Below are 25,595 nucleotides of genomic sequence, written 5' to 3'. Positions count from 1 at the left end.
ATATAGAGAAGTTTAATTAGTTATTTTTTTTCTTGCACCAATTTTTTTTTCATATTCACAGGTTTCAAAACACTGTCATCAAAACTCTGAAATTTCTTATTTCCATATAATTTTGATCGTAACATTTACTGGCACCAATTGTTGGAAAATACAACTTACTATTAGATAATGATAGCTTCATTTTAAACTCTTAACACTGGAGAGGTTAAAAGAAAATGGTCAACAAACAAACAAAATCAGTTAAGGCAGAAAATACAAAAAACATGCATGATTATATGCAAATAAGTTAATTAATATGCATTGTGTATTTATTTCTGATGCTGCATGCCTAAAAAACAGATAAATTCAAATAAACTAGAATAGACATTCACAAATTTGAGCACAACACTAAAATATAAAAAATCAATTATCACAAAAAATGGAAGACAATTCAAATTGCATAATGTAATGTGGTGTGGTTGAATGAATTCCAACAGTGTCATCGTATAAACAATATTCAGTCTTTACATGATGTTTTACATGGAATTGAATCCAAAACATAACATTCACAAATTATTTTCTATTATGTAAAGCACCTAAAAACCTCAGTTTTAAATGTAATATATTTTATTAAATATACTAATATTAATGTTATGTAATAGTCTGGATTGCACATTGCAGCTTACAGAATTGTGGCATTTATAACATACATTTTTGATTATAATGGATAAAATATAAAATAAATGAAGCGACTAGTGCTGGAGTGCAGTGCCATTCTGTAAATTATTTAATTTGAAAAGACGAATGTTCATTAATTCCAGGGAAAAACCATGACAACTGTTGATGCATCAATTGTGAATTTTAGAAATGGGAAGTTAGTGACTTCCATAAAATTGTCCTCAGTCAAGAATTCCCTTAAAATTACCAAATAAAAAATATTCACAACTGCAAATTCACATAAGCATATTTGCTCTATGAACATCAAAAATATTATTGCAGTCACCAAAGTTATTTTTGAGTTCATGGTGTCATTTGTATACATAAATATAAACAGCCATGAAAATGATCTCTATTAGTAAAAAAAAACACTGCAATTGTCATATCATTACTATATTTGTTCCCCAATATAAGCACATATACTGGTAATACAATTATATTTATTGTATATTGAATCATTGAACTATGACACCATTATTATTATGATCACACTTGTACATTATTTATACAAGTGTATATGCTTCTAATAGAGCAAATACAGTAGCCCACTTTATGACATCCACTCAGCAACGTAGCAAGCGGAGAACTAGGAATTTGTGGAGCAGTACATGCTTCATTGCAGGTAAAAAAAAAATAGTACCATCAAATCTTTATTAGAAGGCTCATCTATAATTTAAGTTGCACACATTCATTTTGAACAATTGAGAACAAAAAAATTATCATTTCTCATATATGTAGATGCTCCAATAGAAACCCTCTGTTACATTTTACAATTATAATATATGCTGCAGCTTCTAATACAGATTTTACAGTAACTGAAAAGTTTAGTTTTTTTTCCTTCAAATAAAAGAAAAAAATGTAAACCAACCGACATGCATGTGGTTAATTATTGTGGAGCTTAATAATCACAAAACTTAATATTTATTTTATAACATTTGGCAAGGTTTGAAGTCACATGGGCATTTGATTTTTTTTTTTACTCCATATAGCATAATACCAAGCCAAAATGACTTTAGTAGTACCCAATTAGAAATCTACGAGTAATATGCCTGGTTATATGGAAAATACCTACTAAGGTAATTGGCAAGAAATGAATTCATCGAATACAGATCAACCTCCAGTCAGTACCATCTTAAAATGGTTCCCTCAATGTATATTCGTTTGGCCTTAGTTCTATATTAAATGGATTAACACAATAAAAAAAGCCAACCTTCACTAAGAACACTCACACAACATTCTTTGGTAAAATAGTACTTTTTACCTTAGTAATTTAACTGTTTTATTATATGTTCATATACTGTAGAATACTTTATTTTCGCTTGGAATTTATTTTCGCTATTTGCAGTGAAGGGATGATTCCGTGAAAATAAAATCCAGCGAATATACTTTTTTTCCTATATTTCACATTAAACTCATCAAAAATTAGTGAAAATAAAATCCATACAAAACGCCCAAAAAACCTTTTCAGCGAAAATTAATTCCAGCGAAAATAAAGTATTCCACAGTATATTATTATTTTGTTTTGGTCACTAAATGAAAAAAAAATTACCCTTGAGTAATTTGTTGTTATCCAGTCAGAATTTCACTGCAATAAACTGCAGTACAACACAGTTTCTTTCTTCTCCATACATTAATTACATGTAGCATAAATACTGTAATAATTACCATACCAGTTGTCATACTGTAGAATACTTTATTTTCGCTTGGAATTTATTTTCGCTATTTTTGCTGAAGGGATGATTCTGTGAAAATAAAATCCAGCGAATATACTTCTTTTCCTATATTTCACATTAAACTCATAAAAAATCAGTGAAAATAAATTCCATACAAAATGCCCAAAAAGCCTTTTCAGCGAAAATTAATTCCAGCGAAAATAAAGTATTCCACAGTATTTCACTCATATGTCGAAACTATGAATAATATCCACCACAATCATATATCATATGTATAGAATATAACTAAAAATAGGTATAAACTACACTGTAATTTTTAAGTTTGTAAATTTACTGCTAGAAAATTCTCACAATATATAATAATTCAATGTCACATGCAGTTAATAAACCATATAATAATCACTATGACAACACAAACATGCAACGTTGCATGTCACACTGGAAGAACAAATATACATGTACATGAACTTGGTCTATTGTCATCAACACTTTTCAATATTTTGTAAATTCTGCAATAATTTTGGTTCAAAATAATGTATTTTACATGAGCTCAAGATTGATTTTGTTTACAATTTCATGATGAAAGTAAGATGCTAGTAACAGTCAAGAAATGTGATCGGTTTACCCAAACACAAGAACAGGCTGACAGCAAGATCATAACAAAAACATGCAGTATTTTAGTCACTGTATGCATGCTAAAGAGCCAGCAACCCAGTGTATAACCCATTTATATACTGAGCTAAAAAAATGACTACTGTAAAATACTATGTTTTAGCTGGATTTAATTTTCGATGAAGAAGCTATATATGGTGTTTTCTTTTAGAATTTATTTTCACTAATTTTTGATGAGAAATATAGGGAAAAAAAGATATTCGCTGGTATCTATTTTCACTGAAGCATCCCTTAGGCGAAAATAAATTCCAAGCAGAAATAAAGTATTAAAAAGCAAGTCAACACACTAAGGACACTATCCAGCATAACAAGATTTAGGTCAATGACAAAGTTGTCACGAACATGAACATAACTTCTACATGCTACCATGATATCTCTATGTGTGTTTATATTGTACCAAAAAATCAATTACATTATATTTTAAAAATTGCCAACAAATTAAACATTTCATAGTGTCAACCGAAGATTTTTTGTACATGCACATCTGTAGTGTCATTCTGGTCTCTTACTCCGAATCAACTGTCTCCTGGAAGTCAGGCATCACCCGAAATTTCTTTGTGCGAACTAGTTTTTTGTTAAATGTACAGGTTTTCAAATGCTCAGCAATGCTAGGATTGTCCTCAAATCCCCAGGATGTGACAGGTGTGAATGCAGTGCTGAATTGCCATACCTGTTTTTAAAACAAAGCAGAAAACATATTTTATAATAATTACAACCATATATATTCATCATAAACATGTATGTATAAATAAATAATGTACAACTTTATTATTTCAGATTAACACAACAAGTCATTGTTAATGACATAGTCCCTGTTACAATTAGGGGAAATGTTATTCAAGTCAGAAATAAAGTAATATACACCAACAGCATAGTTAATAATTCAGAGTGAATAATTGGCTGGTCTAGTATCAACATAAATTAGATGTATTAAATGACACTTCCTAAGTAGTAACATATGGTCAGAAATTAAACAGGATAAGCTATAGTATTCATGCATTTTTTGTATCCAAACTGAACTTCATTTGTCCAGGCTCATGTAGAGAGATACAAAACACGAATTAAATCATCATGGACATATATTTCAAAATGTTTAATGATTGTATCAAATTTGAAAACAGACGAATCTTGTCCAAGATACCATATTTTTAAACAAGCATCATGAAATGAACATATACAGCAAGTATCAAAGCATTCAGGCTTGTAGTTTTCAAGAAGAAGTCTAAAAAGTAAAAAGTTGAAACGGAAGGCTGACGCCGACGGACAATCACTCATATAAGTTCCGCTCGACAAAGTTGACAGCGGAGCTAAAAAACAAAAAGGCTGCCAGTTAGCCATCTTGGATTGAATCAGTAAACCAATACATGTGCACATGCCCCAGATAAAGTACTAGGCGCATGCAAAGAATAGACAGATTTGGTCCACAGGGTTCTGAAATATGACTCCGGACTATCTGATTTCCCATAGTGTTACTGAGGAGTTACTAAGCAAGACATCAGCCACAGTTTAAGCAGATACAACAAAAATGCAGTGTACATAACAAGCTTTTTCACATTCAGTACACATACCGTAAAAGCTCAATCAATTCGGCCACTCAAATAGTTTGGCCACCTATTTTTTGCGTCATGGTTAATTTTAAAATGTATCCGTTTAGTTCGGCCATCTGTCCACTCAGTCTATTGTTTGTATTCAATTAGTTCGCCCGGTGATGACACCGCCCGATTTTTACGCCACTCTCTCAACAAAGGTATATTTTCACACATCTATCACGTAAATACAATGTACATGTATAAGCATTTACATCCATGGTATAAGCAATCGGGATATCCGCCAGATGTGCAGTCATGGTGTCAACCGTGGTTGTACAAAAGACGTGTAAAATCTCTAGTACGTCCATGGTGAAATATACTCTGTGGATTGTCATTACAAATTACCCAGTACATCAGTTGTAAATAATCGCTAAGAAAATTCTCATCACGACGCCAAAAATATCGACAACGAACAAATACTTTAAGTCATTGCTAGCAATCACTGACGAAACGAAGCTCCATGGTTTAGGGACAACAAAATTCAGGCCGACACTTGACTCTCGTCTTTGAAATTTCAAGCAAGTCATACAAAGTCGCAAATGTGTTACGTGAAAGCGTCATTATTATTGGACGTAGTTTTGTTTACACAGTCACGCAGCACGTCAAAATATCTTCTTTTTTTCGGTTGACCCAAATAAAATTATCTGCTGGATTGTTTCAGCACAGTCGTTTCAGTAATGTTCGAAACATTGTCCTGCAGAGTTGTTTGTTTAAAAGTCAAGTAGATTATTAATTTTAACGGGGTAAAAAATTAATTAATGCCGACTTGCAAATTGTATCGTCTTCGGCATTTCCAGTAAGTCCATACAAAGTCGCCAATGTGTAGCGTGAAAGCGTCATTTTTATTGGACATGGTTTTGTTTACACAGTCACGCAGCACGTCAAAATATCTTCTTTTTTTTTGGTTGACCCAAATAAAATCACCGGCTGGATTGTAGATAATTTCAAAAAAATAGTACAGCAATTAGCAATAAAGCATAATTCTATTCTATTATATTCCAGTGAGTTTTTCACGTTACCATGTTTGTTTACATTTACGGGAGCGTGACATAAAACTGTCGTCTCCACGGCAACAAAACAGCAGGTGGCCTGGTTGCGTCAGATTTCTTGGACGCGCTTGTAGTTTGTTTTAAAATTGGGTCAAGTCTCAGACTAGTACTACCGGTACACCTTTACTCTAATCCCGGAAAACGATATATTTATTCAGTTTTTCACGTTACCATTTTTGTTTACATTTACGGGGAGCGTGACATAAAACTGTCGTCTTCACGGCAACAAAACAGCAGGTTGCGTCAGATTTCTTGAACGCGCTTGTAGTTTGTTTTAAAATTGGGTCAAGTCTCAGACTAGTACTACACCTTTACTCTAATCTCGGGAAAACGATATATTTATTCAGTTACCGGTGATACACACTTCGAACCCAGTTTTAAAACGCTGAAAAATTATTCAAACAAATCGACCACTTCGGAAACATATTTTCTACATTTATTCAATCAATTGGCCCACCCCCAAAAATATTTATTTTTACATGGCCGAATTGATTGAGTTTTTACGGTACATGTACACATACAGACAGACGGACAGATTAACGAACGAACGCATAAAAGAATGGACAAAGGGAGTCTTAAGTTAGACAGAATAGGGATGAATGAACATACATGGTTTGTATGACACAACGTAGCCTTAGATTCAATCATATTTCACATTATTCGCAGTAAGGCGAGTCTTACATTTTAGAACTTTAACTTGGTAAGGTTTTACTTATTTGCGAACCTTAATTGTCTGCTCATGTTTGTTCTTACAAGTATATATATCCCAATATTACACTTTTGATAACATACCTGGTAAGCAATTTGCCATGAGTACATGTCACCATATTTTTTTCTTCTCCAATGATGCACAACAATGCCTCTTTCCTCCAGTAATGTACAGCAAACTTCTCGCATAAGCAGAGAAGTCATTGAAAGGTTACTCAGACTGAAGCTATCCAGAAACCGTGCAATGTGCTGCAGTATTTCAAAGGGTAAATTTCCAATAGAACAGACTGTAAAGTTGGCATGCTCGTCAGATTCCTTCATTGGAGAGTTGGATTCACTGGGCATAGCTCTGTTGTTTTCAGCATACCCAGTCTGTGCGGGAAGGGATGGTCTAAGACCAAAACTTGCTAGGCTTTTGTCATGGGTGATACGGTTGCCAGTACACCCAGGATGTAGCCTTCGCCTTGAATACGTACATCCATATATGGCCAGCGGACATCGCTGCTCCAACCATCCATTCAAACCACCATGAATTTCACTGTGAACATTCTGAAAGTGACTAGAGAATTCATCCCTTCTGAAGTCCTGGGCGCACAGAAAGGTATACATAGATTTGTGTTTGTTCTGGTACCTTGTAACCATTTCTAAAGTGATATCTAAGCCGAGTGTCTCACTGAAGACTGGCGCAGGTAATAGTGGTGGCGTTGGTGGTCGAGTGAATGAAGATGTTAGTGGGGTTGTTACCATGGTACTAGAATGGTCTCTGGCTGGAGCTGCGGAGACATCACTTACGATAGACTCAGTAGCAAAAATACAATTGAGTTCATCACAGTTTTCATGGTGACCATTTCCTGGGAGTTGTCCATGAGTACTGTCGATAGTGTGTGACTTCTGTGGGGAAAGCATGTACCAGAGTATTCATTATTATGAAGAGAAGTGAAAATAGTGGAATATACATAATAAAGTTTTATCATGAAAATAAGATATTCAAAAAAAAGTTTGATCAAAACTGCATAGAAATGTTCACCATTTCATAATTTGAAAAAAAATTCATGTAAGTCATTGCGACTCCCTCAGAACCGAGTGAAGGTCTCTGACTCCATAGGACCTCAGTGAAAGCCACTGTGACTCCCTAAGACATCAGTGAAAGCCACAGTAACTTCCTAATTAGAGAACCCAGTAAATTTTTCAAAGCAACAATATTTTGTAGTTTTCAGGACTTTCAAAATGTAATTGTCTCTTATGATTGAAAGGCATGACTGCAATATTTTAAGGTTAATAGCACAGTTTTGTCAGTGCGACATTCAAAATTGTGGTGGCGTATATCAAACTACACACTAGTTACTCCTAGGCCCTATTTCACACCAATCTTGATTTCATTGATAAATACTTGTAAATACAATGCCAAAAAAGACAACAGATAAGGTTGATTACACAAACAAAACGTGTACTGTAAAGGGGGTAATTATTCACTGGGTTTTAATTTAGCTTATTTCGCTGACTGGAAAAATGCGCTAAATTAAAACACAGTGAATATGTAAAATTTAGCATAGAACACATTATCTAAATGACGAAACCGTGAATTTAAAACCCACTGAATATGCCCGAAATGGTAAATCAGTGAAATTTAAACCCAGTGAAAATTAGTCATTTTACAGTATATAAAATTCGGTACAAATCAGTACTTGCCTTTCCATCATAACCATTTTTGCTGCTATGACAATGATTCGCATCACCACCACCTTCTTTTGCTTTACTAGCCTTTCCTGCAGCTTCCTGTTTCAACTCGTCTTCTTCCTTCCATTTCTTTCTCCATTTTCTACAATGCGCACACTCAACGTTCAACTCCGCTGGATTAACTGCAAGATAGCTGTGGTTTACAGTTGGCTTATCCTTCGTAGTAACATGGCGCAATCCAAATGATGATAAGATTAACCCAGGAGGTGGCGCTTCAGTACGAAGGAAGAAACTCTCTTTGCATATTTCGTGACCAAACGTGTTGTTGCCAGGTACTAGGAAATCATCGTAGTCATCATGGCTTTCTGTAGCAATATCCAAATTACCATTAGCACCAGTAGTTGAAGAACCAGAGCTGGTTACCATATCTAATGTCGCAGACAAAGTTTCAGTAGTTCTCTGTGTAGCTTTATATAATTCATTACATATACTTGATTGCAAACCAGGGGGAGTCACTGAGCGTTCTTTGTTCCATTCAAGGCTTTTGGTTCCCTCATCATCATATGAGTTAGACTGCTTCAATAATGGTACTGCTGGATGTGTGTTTGTTAAGTTGGTTTTCATTGCCCTGCGCAGATGTACAGATGCTTTCATTGATTCGTTTAACATGCGTTGATCTCGTAAGGCCAAGGCAATATCCAATTGCTCTGGTACAATAAGGGGATTGGGTTGACGGAAGGGGACATGGGACTGTCTTTCACTTGAGCAGACCGGCCAGCGGTTCCATTCCATTGTACAGTGCACCACACTGGCTGGACAAACATGTAAATGTCTTGACATTTGAAACCTAACAATGATGAGAGGGCAACCATAGACAGAATTGATGCATGGAACCCTCTCATTGGAGCACAGCATTCGATGGTCATCCAGTTTACAAGCATGAAACCTAGCACCGCAGTCCTGCTGACATGTGACCATAGGACATGCAAAGTTCACTTTGGGTTTCACATTACATTTAAACTTGATACAGGCATCACAGTGTGTGTGCGCTAGATCAGCCAGCACCTCCATTGCTGTGGACAGCAAGAGAAAAATAAATGTAAGCTACATGTATATGCTATAAATATAAGAAATACCAAATTGAGTATATGGATTGTAGTGACATGTATTCTGTATCCTCAGCAATATTTTCAAAGATCAGGAAAGTTAAGGATGTTCAAACGGAATTGAAGATTATTAAAATGGAATTTCCATACACCGTATTCTTTATTTTGAGTTGATGCCATCGACAAACCAAAAATTTATCAAGAAACAGTCTGCCAAGCAGTCAACAGATTGACTTCATTTTAGGAATTCCATTTTGACTATGGTGTACTGGGAAACTACATGTATAACAGTGAACTGTAATTCTGAACACTTAGATGTGCATAAAAGAAGATGCAAACATAGTATGAACATGTTTTGTGAGATTGACAGATTATACAAACTTCTCATCAAGAATCTCATCCTCATGATGACATGCCATTCAATCATATGGCAAAAATGCTTATAAATAACAGCTGAAAATAAAACACAAAACCTCAAATCCCATCATTAAATAAAGTATTATCAGTGTAATAACTTTTAACCGATAGAGCAAAATTTATTTATTAACATGAAAACATACTTGAACTCTGGTGACCTTGCCCTTTGTTATATAATGTTATTCTCTTTATCATAGTTTGTTTCAATATAAATATGCATTGTCATAATTAATTTTGATACAAACAAGTTTTCGGGGTTGAAACAACAGTGGGAAAGTAGTTTACTGAATGTCCTTGATAGATGTAAATATTGCACAAAATCATTGGTGCCTAATTTGTTTAATTCATTTAAGAAACATAATTTCCAGCTGCATTCAAAGTAATTAAGATATTTTAGTATAAAAACAAATGCCGCATCTCAGAAAAAAGTGTTGCATTTAGACATGAATAGATTCATAAATCAAGCAAGATAACAGAAAATCTTTTGCCCATGTATTTTGTACAGGTGTCTGTCAAAAATTAATGATCCACTGAGACAAATATGAACTGCCTTATTATAATCATTGTGTGACTACTGTATTATTTGAAAAGTAAAAAAAAAAAACGCCCTCTATTATGTTGCAAGCTCTGCTTTGTAATGCAAATCAACTTAAATAATTAGTTGGTGTCTAGTGGAGAGAAAAGTCAACAGTACTTTTGCTGCCTGAGAATCTACATCTTCAAACATTGCAATCTTTATTTTTTTAAAGTGTGTTTTAAAAATATTATTATAAAAGCTCTATTATTCTGTTCTAATAGCTGAAACAAATTCCAGTGAATTTTCATTTGTCGAATGAACTGTTTGTCAAATACAGAATACCAATTTTTCAGTACAATTTTCTTTTCAAAATGTGGATGCAACATTTTGCTTATGTATTTTTTTATGTATTGTTTTTGATTTGATAACTATTATCATTATTTTCTATTAGTTTCAGATCTTTATCAAAGTTTGGCACCCATTGATATATTGATTTTCTGACATCTTGTTTTCTGTAAAGATTTTATTGTAGGTTTGCAAATGTGTATCAGACTGTGCAAAAACTCTCTCCATGAGTTGGTTTTGAAACCCAGTCTAGTATTCCCATTGGATTTGGGAGATACATTACCAAGGATATTATTACAAGATAAATGATTTGCTTCATTGAACACATACAACAATGCATATTCCCACTGAGATTAGTGACCTTTGAATGTGTATCACCAGTGATCGTAGAAACAGTCAAAATATTTTATCAGATTTTCTCAATTTTTGCATGATATTTCCATACAGGACATCTGTTGTTCATACCAAGGGAAGACTGATAAATAAGCTTTCATAAAGTTTGGAATAGAATTGGTAAAGTTATGTGCACACAATAACATTAACGTTGACGATGACAACGACAACGCCGGACAGAAATTTTTCCCTTAATATACCTTTCCCTTCCATCTTTGATGTTACAGGCAAGGTAAAAAAATCTAAAAGGCATAGCTTAATAGGTATAGGTAGATTGAATTCTAACTTTAAGAACTAATTCTTGCGATTTTTAATGATTGGTATGCTTTACCCTGTATGTTTATGAATTTGCATAATTAATGAGTTGAGTGTCAATCAAACACCCCTCACATATTTGAACAGAATGAACAGCGGCTATTTCAATCTAAATGGTGGCAGATCTTATAATATATTGATAATAAACCTCAGCACTTATAATAGACAGGAAACTGCATGACCAAGTGAGTTTCTTTGAAGTAATGTTGCTTGTAATCCATTAAATTAAGTATTAAAGGGGCACTAAATAGAGCCTAATTTGGGGTTTGTATTTATCAAGTTATGTATATTGATTATAAATTTGAAAAAAAAAATTAAAAAAAATGATTATCTTCAGAGTTATGATGATTTAAATATGAGAAACCATAAACCTGTAAAGGACTTCCGTTTGCGCCATCTTGCCATAAAAAAATGCCCTCATAAGGTATAAACAGGAAAGGCAACAAAGCATGATGACGAAATACTGTAAAGGGGGTAATTATTCACTGGGTTTTAGTTTAGCTTATTTCGCTGACTGGAAAATGCGCTAAATTACAACCCAGTGAATATGTAAAATTTAGCATAGAACACATTATCTAAATGACAAAACCGTGAATTTAAAACCCACTGAATATGCCTGAAATGGTAAATCAGTGAAATTTAAACCCAGTGAAAATTAGTCATTTTACAGTAGTATCTGATTAAATATAAACAACTTAGGAAGCCATAGTTGGCTGGACTGGTGAATTGACTTCTAGTCTAGGTTGTTTCGACTTTTACGTTAATGTTATTTACAAGCGTATCAACATACAAACATTATGGATATGCGATTGATCGAGACAGGCATTTTGTTTTGTTTTTTGTCTGTCTAATAAATGCTGTTTCCAGTACTGCACTGTACGGCGTGCAAATTATTCAAAGTCTGGAAGCTGGAGTATGCAATCTTGAGTTCGTAGGTGCATGGATGTACTAAGAACATCCATGGTATACCGTTCTCCCCTGATCATAGGCATGAACAAGTAAGGGAAAAGTAAGGGATGAGCATATTCTCTAGGACCAACTCAGAAAAGATGATTTTGTTTTGGGGATAAACACTAACCATCTTGCCAACAACGAAAAATTATCTAAAACAATTATTCGTTCATCACGCCGGGCTCGGGAAAATAATACTGATTTTTGAAAAAAAAATGCGTCATTGATTTCCACGACACTTTAATGAAAAAACAAACATGTTCATAAAAATCACACACATTTTATTACAATACGATTTACATACCGTCTGAATTTACGGTGAAAGAATGGGTAGGGTCTGTGGGGAAACAGTCAAAGGCATTTATCATTATCTTCGTTTTGGTATGTTTTCGATCGTACGCAAACTCTCGACGCAAAGCAATTTTCCACCATGAGGTTTTTCAGCACGATTTGACCTGAAACAACTTCCTTTGACCTAACAGGTCATGTTTTTCATTAACCAATCAAAATGATGTGTCGCAATGATGAAATTTTCCGATTATTGACGATGATTTTTTAACGGAATGCGGAAGTGAATTACCGTAATGTTAAAATGCGATCTGTAGCGCTGATTGCAACGAAACAACGATGATTTTTTCCCTAAAAACTGGCGATTCGCAATTTCTGAAATACAACTGACGGTTAATAGTAACCGTGGGTAAACTTAGTGTGGAGGAAGAATTTAAACACCTTTCACGGCCGCCAACATGTCACATCGTTCAAACCCTAGGCCTTTCATGATAGTCTCAAAGTAACCCATGCCCAATAACCAGGTACACGACTTAACGATCACATTTTTGGCTTTTCGAAAGCTACTACTATATGGATTACTCCAGTATTGCAACATCGGGGTTCATCCTGGGTAAATGACAGAATAGAAAGAATGCGAACCACGTTGTGTACGTTCACCATGCACTCTGAAATTAATGCGAGTTGTCTCATAAAAGCACGAACCGAACTACCATGCCAATCACGATTATTATGAAATGAAACACACTTTTTACACGCACATTTTAAAGAATATCGTTGACGCCCAGTAAAAACACTCTGGGCTTATAATCGTGAATGCCCTCAACTCGATAAATACCTAGTAAAAATATAGGAATGGGCTTCATACTCAGGAGGGGCTTACGATCGGGGAAGTACGGTACTTTAACGCAATTGGGCTTTCACTCTCAGAATACTGTGGTTCAAACGCATAATGCTCTAACCCAAGTTCTAAAAAGCACATTGTGCATATTAAAGTTGAGTTTATACTAGTAGTACACAATGCTTGGCAGCATGAACGGCTATGTACAATGGCGTATACGAATGCGATCAGATACTAAAACGTCATAGCTTTGAAAAGTACCCGGATGTTAAATATGTTCGTTCGTTATTTATTCCCCTCCATGAATGGCCTCCATGGTGTTTAATTGCAAGCACTTCAAATGCCTATCCAAGCTACAGTTATAATTAAAACAAAATTAAACCACTGCAGTATTATTTCGAATACAGTTTAGAATATACACAACTATAAATTAAGGCCGCATTTAGGTTCGCTTTAATGATATTAAAAAGCAGCTGACTAAGTTCCTGTTTTATTGAAAATGGTTGATATGCAACTTTTTTGCGGCATCTACATTTCTTTGACAACCATTTGGTTGAAAGATAATTCCATTAAAAGTCAATTGATCATATATATCATTACATATCCAAGTAACCTTGAGCAAATTAAACATCCATACTACAAAAATAAAAAGGATACTTTTCATATTCTTAGTACTAGTATACTAGTATACATGTACAATTTTTTGAATTGTCAAGCTATGACAGACTTGTATATTTATTTATGATTTATTTAATTGTATCCCATTCACTAGCATCCTAGAATCCACTCATTACAAAATAAAGCAGTATCTCTAAAATATACAATTTTAGCCAGCAACACCATTAATTTAACGGTACCAAGACTTGAAAAGTATACATGAATTGATGAGATAAAAAAAGTTTGAGAAGATAAACAAATTATCAAGAAAACGTTAACGATGACACCAACTGAAAACAACAAAAGTAACCCTTATACATTGACAAAACAAAAAAAGAAAAGAAATGTAACAAACTGTATATACACACATGGAGACAGACTATCAGAAAACTACAAACCAAACTGTTTAATTAACTGTTCTACAGCTACATGTACTAGTATTCTAAATTAATCATTAGAATATAATAGGTATTCTAAAGGTACCAACGGAAGCCGAATTAAAATATCCATGAAATTAGAGTAGCTCGCCATGCATCCTGACTGACAATATCAATGCAAAATTAATTGAACTATTACAGTATTTTACAGCTGTACACTTGTCATCACCTGGCGGAAAACAATACTCAAAATAAAAGAAAATAGAAAGGAAGTGCAACTACTACTATCATGTAGACTATTGTCATCAATTAAATTCAAAACTCAGCTGCCCATGATTAGGCCATTTAAGATTCATAGGGTTAAAGTTTTTTTTAATTAAAAGTAATTAAAAAAAAGAACAAGCAGCATCTCGGCTGAGATACATTTTAGCTCCGCTGTTAGTAATGCACATTTCAATTAAAGAACAGAAGATATCATTAGAAAATGAACAATATGTATAGTATCAATGCTATGGGACTTGCTGTTTTCAACAAGAATTCAAAAATATCATTTTTCACCGTAAATGATTGTGGTTTTTAACAAAAAGTCGGAAATATCACTTTTTACCAAAAATGACAAAAATATTCATCAAAATTAGAGAATTGAAGATATCATCATGAAATGAACAAATTTGAGAGTGGTTCACATGTAGTACATATATATGTAATATCAAAGCAATTGGACTTGCGGTTTTTAACAAGAAGTCAAAAATATCACTTTTTACTAAAAATGACAAAAATATTCACCAAAATTAGAGAATTAAAGATATCATTACAAAATGAACAAATCTGAGAGAGGTCCACATGTAGTACCTATATATGTAATATCAAAGCAATTGGACTTGCGGTTTTTAAAAAGAAGTCGAAAATATAATTTTTTACCAAAAATTACAAAAATATTCACCAAAATTAGAGAATTGATGATATCATTACAAAATGAACAAATCTGAGAGAGGTCCACATGTAGTACCTATATATGTAATATCAAAGCAATTGGACTTGCGGTTTTTAACAAGAAGTCAAAAATATCACTATTTACCAAAAATGACAAAAATATTCACCAAAAAATTAGAGAATTGAAGATATGATCATGAAATGAACAAATCTGAGAGAGGTCTACCCAAGGTACATATACACCAAGTATCAAAGCATTCAGGCTCGTAGTTTTCAAGAAGAAGTCGAAAAAGTAAAACATTGACACGGACGACGATGGACAATCACTCATATGATAAGCTCCGCTCGATAAAGTCGACAGCAGAGCTAAAAATGTGTCTGTTATTGGTGGTGCAACATTTTGTTAACACATTCATAGCTTGATTTTTTTTTATGTTTCATGAAAAAAATCTTTACAAAATCACATTATTGCATTGTTTTTTTAATAAACCAGATCTTTTTTTGTTCCTGGCCTTATAGAGTATAACAAATGCTGAAACAAATGATTCAGAATACAATGTATGTACGGTAATACTGTAAAATACTTTATTTTTAATAGCTGGAATTAATTTTCGCTGAAACGACTTTTGGGATCTTTTGTGTGGAATATATTTTCACTGCTTTTTGACTAGTGGAATGTAAAATATAGGAAAAAAGGTATATTCGCTGGTTTTATTTTCACTGAATCATTCAGCAAAAATTAACTCAAAGTGAAAATAAAGTATTTTACAGTATGATAAGTATTGCATGAACACATTCCCAACAAAGGTGACAATACACAAAATATTGTCTATCATTTAAATCAATGATAATCATAATTTCCAGACAATAATCAAAGAAGTTTTGAGACTTCTATAGATCATGTTTTTTTTTTAGATCACTGCATCACTTGACATATCAAATGATTATCTAAATTATTTGTGCTATTCTTAAATTCCTATTCCTAAAACCCAATAAGAATACAAGTTCAATAAGATATGTTATACATGTATAGTATTGCTACATGTTTACTATTATACAAGTTTCACCTTTTTTTAGTACAATATTTAACTTTTTTGTTTTTTACTCTCAACTCTACCTTCTATCCTTATAAATATTTATGAATTTTTAAATAAATTCATAAGCTGAAACAAGACATTTCTACTGACTGATTAAATAACATTGGAATGTTTTCAACTGACACCAAACACTGCGCTCATTGACTTAGATGGTTGGATTAAACTAGCATTGAAATTCATAAAGATGAAAGAAATGTTTATGTTGTGCAGAGAGTAATGTAACTGATCTAATTAGTATTTGTTATTTACTTCTGCAGGCCTCAATATAAATGCCATAACATGGTACATGTATACTACAAATATATGCACAGTTGGGGGTTGGCAATCACAATAGTGTTTTTAGATTCATATACTTGCATTATACATGTATACATTGTATCATAATTCACATGGTATTGTATTACGCGACCTGTATCAACCAGCTAAAGTTTCAAAGAGATCAGATCGACTCTGGCATCTTTAGAAAAATAGTTCTATTTAGTCTAGACACGATGAAGGTTTCATTCAGATAAAAAATCACTGACCGTGTTAACCTAGGAAAGCCAAGTGCAGGCAGAGAACAATGCCCTTTAACAAAACTTTTTTGTTCGTCTCGATTGCAATGGACAATAACAAAGCCTGGTCAAAACGGACGTGTCAATGAAAATGGATACGATGCAAAACATTAACGTGCTCAGCTTTTGCATCTTAATATAAGTTACAATGTTATTGATAACGATGTACAAAAATGTGATTCATGGACAAAACTTGACTGGTTCGTCATAAGATAAAACGATCCGTTTGCCATGGACAAAATCTAACTTCGGAAAGTTATCGTTACCTTGTAATCGACGATGGGTTGACAGTCCACGGTGACAAAATGAGATGAATTTTCTCGCAGACGCCTTAGAATGACTCACCACCCGGCAACTCGGACTGCATGAGAATATCGTTCACATCAAATAGCACAAATACTTTCAGAACAGGAAATCTTTCGTCCTCGATCGGAAATGTTTTTATTTTGAAAGTATATGTTTGAATATAATAATATTTTTTTATATTTACGCACAACTATTCATATTATAAATATAATAACTTTGAACAAATGAAGAAATTTATCCAAAAATGATAATTGTATCTGAATATTTTATTTTGTTAAAAATTGTTAGGGAATGAGGTTGACCTTTCCCCTCGTAGGAAACACGGAAGTGACCGCCATGTTTTCTGCAGTTACGTAGTTTTCTAAGCTCGTTTTTTCACTAATTAGAACTATTCAAAAGACCGTTTCAACAAAATCGTGGTATTGTAACTTGAAACCCGATGTCAGGGATTATAGAGACACACAGTATTTATTTATTTTTGAAGCGATAGCGAAGAAATCCACATCGGAAGTTTGAAAACCTTCACGAACTTTGCCTTCTCTCTGGCAGAAATTGACACGCTTTTTGATTTGGTTTGACAGCGATCAGCTGTACTTCACAAAGCTTCAAGATGACTACCATGTCTCTTTTTGGTGCCACGTTTATTGCGTTTGGACCATTAATTGCAATGTTTATATTCACAATTGTCAAAGACCCCTTAAAAGTTATTATCATGATTGCCGGGTAAGTACAGGTGCATTCGTTTCCTAATCGAAATCAGAGTCTTTTTCTTAGGGTTTGAATGAAAAAAAGGAAATGTGTAAAGGTGGGTGGGTGTGCCGGTCGAAGGAGATTTTTTTTTTAATTTGGGTCAATTCGCGTGGTATTCTTTATCCGTATTAATATTATAATTACTCGTTGTATTTTAGCTTCTGAAACATACATGTACATGTAGGACTTATAATTAATTGTAGTATCAGATCGCCCATTGATGTGGTTTATAAGTCTAAATGTAAATTCGAATTTAAAATGTGCTGATTTGTCTTTGATGGAGACCGCCAGTTTAGGAATGTGTTTCAGTATTCACTTCAAGGTACCCTGGACTAGGTAGTTCAAAGTTTTGAGTTCAAAGAGCACTCGTTTTCAGAGCAAAATTTGATAAAATGGCTTTAGCATATAAAAATCTGTATTTTTCAAAGGGTACCAAAACAATTTTCTTGGGCCAAAGTCTCCTTGAGTCAATTGCCTTCAATGCCCACATGAAGTATAAGCACTGTTAGTGTTGTCCAATATACAGTCATTGTGATTGGGAGGATTTAACTCACTGTAGAAAACTTTATTTTTGCTTGGAATTTATTTTCGCTGAAGGGATGATTCTGTGAAAATAAAATCCAGCAAATATACTTTTTTCCTATATTTCACATTGAACTCATCAAAAATCAATGAAAATAAATTCCATACAAAACCCCCAAAAAGCCTTTTCAGCGAAAATTAATTCCAGCGAAAATATAGTATTCCACAGTAATTATATATTTGTTTGCTAACAACTGATTATTTTTTTTAAAGATGTTATAAAATTTTAATATCATTTTGAGTTTTTTAAAATTGTATAAATTAACCATGAACATTATTCACAGGTAATTTTGAAACAATTGTATTTATTGATAGAATATATTACAGCAATTCCAGGCACTGATTTGATGCTGAAGTAGTGCTCGATGTTGATAACGTACTACAATAGGTTACACACTTTGTTTTCACATTTACAGCCGAAGTTGTTACAAATAATCCAGACAGCATGTCTGCAAATTGAAGCGGTACATTAGTTTTAAATTTCTCCTCCAATAAACGATCGAGGCTCTCAACTTAGTTTCATACTTTAATTTGTGTCACATGTTAATTCAGTGAGAGGGGCGCATAAAGTTGTAGCACTGTAAAGAACGTTAGTTACAGAACCAGCTTATCACTGGCAACACACGATCACACGTCCGGGGAAGGTTGCCGCCGTACACAAGTAGTTTTTGTCGAATTTCCCGTCCGTAAATGCGCAGTCGCAATGTTTTATAATATTTGACATAGTCTATAACGTTGTCAGTTTCCTGGCAGGATACTCTCGGTGGTAACAAACCGTTTGACAATATTATAAGCTGTCTGCTTTGAAACACAATTTTGATCTCCAATCTCAGCAAATGACAGTCCACGAAAATACAAATCGACAACTCTTGTTCTCACTTCAACTGATTTTTCGACTCCTTGCTTCTCCATCGTGGTGTTCAAACAACTTGGCCGATTGTAGACACGCAGTCAACACGACGACTGCCCAAAAGTGAGTGAAAGACAGACACGCCTCAAAGTCTAGGTGTACCTGACTTTGTAGCAAAAATAAAAAACATTGTGGGCAATATCTGTCAATCATTCCTCTGATTTGCAGCCGATGTTTATATTTCTAGTTACAACTTCTGTAAATTTGAAAACAAAGTGTGTAACCTATTGTAGTTAGTTATCAACATCTAGCACTACGGTACTTCAGCATCAAGTCAGTGCCTGGAATTGCTGTAAGTAGCTGTCAGCTTACTATGGGAACGTGTTGTATTATCCTACTCAAAGTTAATAAATCTGAATGGGGGTAATATCACTGTGATATTCCAGCATTCCTTCAGACCCTTACCCCTTAAAAAATGCAAAAATTCACTGAAGTTCCCTTCACAGAATTTTGTTTTAAACATGAAGAACACATTTTGTTGAATTCCTCACCATAGTAGCAAAGGTGATGAATGTTGCAAGTATCGGCAAAATAAAATGACCTTTTTTTGCAGCACACTTTCCAAAGAAGTACCTCCACCCAGAGTTTGTCTGTTTCATTACATTTACATACAGCACATCATATTTGAATAAATCATGGATTCTATGGAGTTTATGGAAAATATTAGAAAAAACATTGAATTACCTGCAACAATTAGCATATAGAGTATTATAATTCATAATATCCAACTTTTATTTTGTTTAGTTCCTTTTTCTGGTTGCTATCTTTACTCTTATCATCACTGCTATGGGTAATTGTTTCGCCATTACAAGATGAGCTGGCATTTGCTGTGATATTTTCTGTTATCTTTCAAGAGCTTTTCCGATTGGCTTACTATAAGTTATTAAGGTATGGTATGGTATATATGTATATCTTCAGTTGACCTTAATATATGTAAAAACATTTGTAAGTTACTCTACCAACCAGTGTCTACACACTTGTGCTGAGAAACTGAGAGCTAGATTGCTATGTAAATAAGTCAGTAGAGTAAGTATTTTCAATTCATACATGTACCAATTATTCAGTTGATAATCTCTTGGTAAAATTTCAGAAAAGCGGACGATGGTATGCAGCAATTTACCGATGTTGATCAGGATGTGATCAGTAAAAATCAAACAGGATACGGTAAGTTACTGCATTTGCACCTACCACACATTGCAAAATTATATGTATTGTGTACTAGATGATTACCGGTAAATATAAATATATAAGTATATACACAACTGATAAGCAAATATATCAGTTAGGAATTAGGAAGCTAAGATTTGCAGAGTTGAAAACCAAGTCGTACATGTACACACAGATAACTATTTTAAACTTAAGACGGTGCTTGCAATATTTCATGCGTATTATTAACATTTTCTAGTTGCTGGAGTTGGATTTGCCCTGATGAGCAGCACAATGTCAACTGTCAATATTTTGGCAGATCACAGTGGTCCTGGTACTGTCGGTATCAATGGCGATGATGAACTTTTTCTTTTGACTTCAGGTAAGTAATAGCAGTTTTCTCTGCAGCTAAATAAGGGGTTCATTTAATACATGTGTCAACACATGCCATGATTACATCATTATATAAGACTTTTTGATGAATGTCTAGCACATCACATGATGACTCTCGTATGTACTCAGAAATAGATGAAGAAAGCCTGTGTCTGCTTTCTGAAATCCCATGACATTCAAAACAGTCAGTCTGGCAGGCAGGCAATAGTTAGATAGTGGTGTTGAAATTGTGTACAAAAGTCTGTGCAATAGACATGTACAAAATAAACATCAATCAACATCATTTGTATAGATTCATTGTTACATCATTTCAACTAACCAACTAACCAGTATGTGCATATCTGACAAAACAATACCATGCATGGATCAGCACTAATATGCAATTTGCTGTCACAAATCTAGACAATAAGTTGTTTTATTGATCAGGATAATACATGTATATTTAATAACTGCAGCAGAAAACAGCGCTATTATTTTCATTTCGGGTGCGAATAACTGGTTCTTGCCAACCAGTAACTTTACATGTTCACAATGTGTCTTCCAAATGTATGTATGACTGTGTATCACATGGCGATCTTGAACTTGATTTATAAAATAATCTTTGTATCTACCGCTGGTACTTTGGATTTGTTTGGATCAGTTTTTAATTAAAATTGGAATCCTGAAAGTTAATCTTTTCCTTGTTGAATCTGTGAAATAAAAGGCCCTAGAAATAAAGATAATTTTTCTAACCATTTCTAATATTGTTACTTTCATCACTTGCAGCATTTTTCACCTGTTGTTTCACCTTGTTACACACATTTTGGGGTGTCATATTTTTTTACGGAATGGATAAGAAAAAATACCTTATGGTAGTAGGTGTGGTGGTATCGCATCTAGCAGTTTCGTGTCTGGTAAGTTGAACTTTATTGACTTTGCTTATACACTCAAGTGAGTTTCAATTGCCCACAGAGACTTAGGGCTAGATTGCTTTGTAAATTAAATTAAATTCTTGTGATAATAAAATCTTATGATATAAGAATTTCAATACATACATACATAATTATTCAGATGATAATCTCTTGGTTAGCTAGCATCAAAGTTTATAGATTCTGGGATGAGTGACTGTTGCTAAGAACAGTTATTCAAAATGACAGTGTTTGCTACAGTTAGATTGGGGTTTGATAACTCCCATGTGTATGTTAAATAAAAATATTGTTAATATACAGCTTTCAAAATTCGCCATGGGATGCCATGGTTTCTGTGACCATTTGCATTAATGTAAATGTTAATGAGATATTACTACCATTGCAGCTAGGCATTAATGGAATAGCATATAGTAAGTGAAATGCCACATAGTTTCTAGGTCAATAGCTGACTAAAAGATATTACTAGCATTGTAGCTAGGCTTTAATGGAATAGCATATAGTAAATGAATTGCCACATCGATTCTAGGTCAATAGCTGACTATAAGATATTACTAGCATTGTAGCTAGGCTTTGATGGAATAGCATATAGTAAGTGAAATGCCACATAGATTCTAGGTCAATAGCTGACTATAAGATATTACTAGCATTGTAGCTAGGCTTTAATGGAATAGCATATAGTAAGTGAAATGCCACATTGATTCTAGGTCAATAGCTAACTATAAGATATTACTAGCATTGTAGCTAGGCTTTAATGGAATAGCATATAGTTAGTGAAATGCCACATTGATTCTAGGTCAATAGCTAACTATAAGATATTACTAGCATTGTAGCTAGGCTTTAATGGAATAGCATATAGTAAGTGAAATGCCACATAGATTCTAGGTCAATAGCTGACTATAAGATATTACTAGCATTGTAGCTAGGCTTTAATGGAATAGTATATAGTAAATTAAATGCCACATTGATTCTAGGTCAATAGCTAACTATAAGATATTACTAGCATTGTAGCTAGGCTTTAATGGAATAGCATATAGTTAGTGAAATGCCACATTGATTCTAGGTCAATAGCTAACTATAAGATATTACTAGCATTGTAGCTAGGCTTTAATGGTATAGCATATAGTTAGTGAAATGCCACATTGATTCTAGGTCAATAGCTGACTATAAGATATTACTAGCATTGTAGCTTGGCTTTAATGGAATATCGTATAGTTAGTGAAATGCCACATTGATTCTAGGTCAATAGCTGACTATAAGATATTACTAGCATTGTAGCTAGGCTTTATGCCACATACGTTCTAGATCTGGAAATCAGTAAAACTGGTGGCTATTTTGAAATTGATAAAAAGATGTTTCACTCTATTCTTCCAGTAATATAGTTTCATAATATATGCATTTAATTTGCATATCATCAATATTAAAACCACCTTGTAACTACTTCACACTAAATATAGTTTTATTTATCTTTTATTTTCAGACATTGCTGAACCAGTATGATCCCCCAATGTACATGGCTTCCTTGATACCGTCATATGTCATTATGGTTCTGATGGGTACATGGGCTTACTATGTGGCAGGCGGATCGTTCCAGAATGTACTGGCGTTTTTTACGTGCAAACATGGAGGTTATGACTTTGATTAAAGTTGAACATTTAATATGAATATGATTACAAAATAACCGCACAATATATGGATTTGTAAACTGCACAAATTTAATGTCGTTTTTCAGCTTTATGTATTTCTCCTTCACAGTGCACTAGCTTTGTATTATCAGCTGTTTCACCTGAATTTACAGTCACAATTCATGTATGGGTGCTAAACCTGCAGTGTGGTGTACCTTGTTAATGATCATTCACCTTCAACAATCATTCATCCATCCCGCCTGAGTTCAACTGTGTCAAAAATCTAGTTTCTCTTTCCTGCCACTTTTGGATTTTTTGTTTATATAAGTTATATTACCCAGTAATCACCCCACCATTATAATGTACACAATTATTATAGGGGATGATACAGTTTTATTGAATGGTTCATAGCAACAAAATTTAACGATTTTCCCTGACCTGTCAAATTTGCAGAAAATTAACTGGCAATTAAAATTGTTTTCAGTAGTTCATTCCACTTCAGTACTGTGAAATACTTTATTTTCACTTGGAATTCATTTTCATTGAAGGAGAGATCAACTAAAGATAGAGAAATACTAGTTACTTATACATAGTGCAAATACTTTTACTAGAATCAACCCCTTCAAAATTTCAGAATCAAATTTCCAGCCCATTACTTAACTACCGGTAATTAATTTTCATATGATTTCATATTGCTGTAAGTGTTATAGAGTTAATAATGATATTGTTATATATAAACCCTTTATATTTTGTATATTTAAGGAGAGTTTTTGTTTTAGTCATAAGCATTCGGAAGGGAAAAAATTTACATTCAATCTGATACTTTATATGAATATATGGGATGTAGTTGTCAAGGGAACTGATATTTTAATTTGCTCCATCAGTTGCTCATATGCTTACGTATATGACAAAGATGTGTCAATTGTCAAAATAGGTTGTATTTTAATGATCCAGTATACAATAATTGTTGGTTTATTTTGCATTTTTATTGGATATGTGCTTCTAATAGAGGAATTAATTTTATAGAAATTGTATCTGTATAGAAGATAGCCACAAGTTAGAACAGTTAAGTTATTCAATGGAAGTGAAGATAGTATTTATGGCCATTTTGACTGCTGACAATTTTTTTATATGATTTAGTAAGAACTTAATATAATAATTACTAGTGAAGAAATGATTGTATATCAGGATCCTACAGTTGTTTTAGTGTGTTGATATTTTTGGTATCATATCAATGATTTTCAGCGAGACCGAATATTGTTGATCATTTTGCTTGCCCATTTCAATTTTTATTCAAATTGTATTTGCTAATACTTTTGAATCATATTATAAAATATTTTCTGTTAATTGTACCATCAAATGTGGCACTTAATTCTCAGTACCTCAAATACAAACACACACATTTTTTGGAATGTTTTTACAATGCTTTGTGTATTGCATCATGGGAAAAGGTTATACATAATAACTGATTTATTCTGAGTGTGTTTTATCAGGTATCAACTTGTTAAGAAGCTGTCCAAAATATTTGAGTGAGTTCTAATTTAAATATAATTCTAGTCGGTTTAGTCGCTAAAAACAGAAATCATTGATAGGCACATGTAGTGTCAAGACATGATGAAAGTCGCTTATTAAATTAACTGGTTGCAAGTAGACAGAAAAATAAATGAGCATGATCTGAACCATAAATTTTGAATAGCAGATATGACTCTACTACTTTGGTGGATCACTGATGATTCATTGCATTTCTTTTTGCCATTCTTTGCAAAACATCATGCTCATGTTTGGTTTGTACTGTAGAACACAAAACATGTTGACCCAGGAAGTTCGAAAGTGGCGTGGTTACTGCCGAATCGAACAAACGCGCTGTATTCCAGGTACTAATAATAGTCCAATAAACTTGAAGGTAGTTACCATTAAAATGTATTATAATATGCATGTAGTCACTGTAACAATGGCATTTTTGAGCCATTTACAGGTGCAGTCGGTTTCTAGAGTAACAATGTCAAATTTTGGTCAGTGAAAAAAAAAATCATGTGTCGAAATTGTGATATTTTTCTCCCAAAAAAATATAGGCTAGGTCAAAAGTCGATGACTTGTGTACAAATCAACAATTATGTAACAGT

The 25,595-nt window shown here is 33.5% G+C and overlaps 2 protein-coding genes across 2 annotated transcripts; one reads left to right on the top strand and one right to left on the bottom strand.

The window, feature by feature from the left end:
• Positions 1–286: 286 nt before the first annotated feature.
• Positions 287–17,211, bottom strand: LOC102808502 (F-box only protein 30-like). The gene is made up of 4 exons (XM_006818791.3): positions 17,122–17,211; positions 8,077–9,137; positions 6,472–7,278; positions 287–3,711 (listed from the first exon to the last, which is right to left on the bottom strand). Exons 2-4 carry the CDS (start codon positions 9,133–9,135, stop codon positions 3,547–3,549), a joined length of 2,031 nt encoding a protein of 676 aa, XP_006818854.3. The 5' UTR covers positions 9,136–9,137; positions 17,122–17,211; the 3' UTR covers positions 287–3,546.
• Positions 17,212–17,473: 262 nt separating this feature from the next.
• Positions 17,474–24,832, top strand: LOC100370021 (gamma-secretase subunit Aph-1b). Its single transcript, XM_002736610.4, has 6 exons — positions 17,474–17,884; positions 20,148–20,291; positions 20,494–20,567; positions 20,809–20,931; positions 21,708–21,835; positions 23,328–24,832. Exons 1-6 carry the CDS (start codon positions 17,772–17,774, stop codon positions 23,490–23,492), a joined length of 747 nt encoding a protein of 248 aa, XP_002736656.2. The 5' UTR covers positions 17,474–17,771; the 3' UTR covers positions 23,493–24,832.
• Positions 24,833–25,595: the final 763 nt, after the last annotated feature.

The sequence above is a fragment of the Saccoglossus kowalevskii genome, chromosome 7 (assembly GCF_978046115.1).
Source record: "Saccoglossus kowalevskii chromosome 7, keSacKowa6.1, whole genome shotgun sequence".
In the NCBI taxonomy this organism is placed as follows: Eukaryota; Metazoa; Hemichordata; class Enteropneusta; family Harrimaniidae; genus Saccoglossus; species Saccoglossus kowalevskii.
Note: the sequence above shows the minus strand (reverse complement) of the source record. Positions and strands in the feature narration are given on the sequence as shown.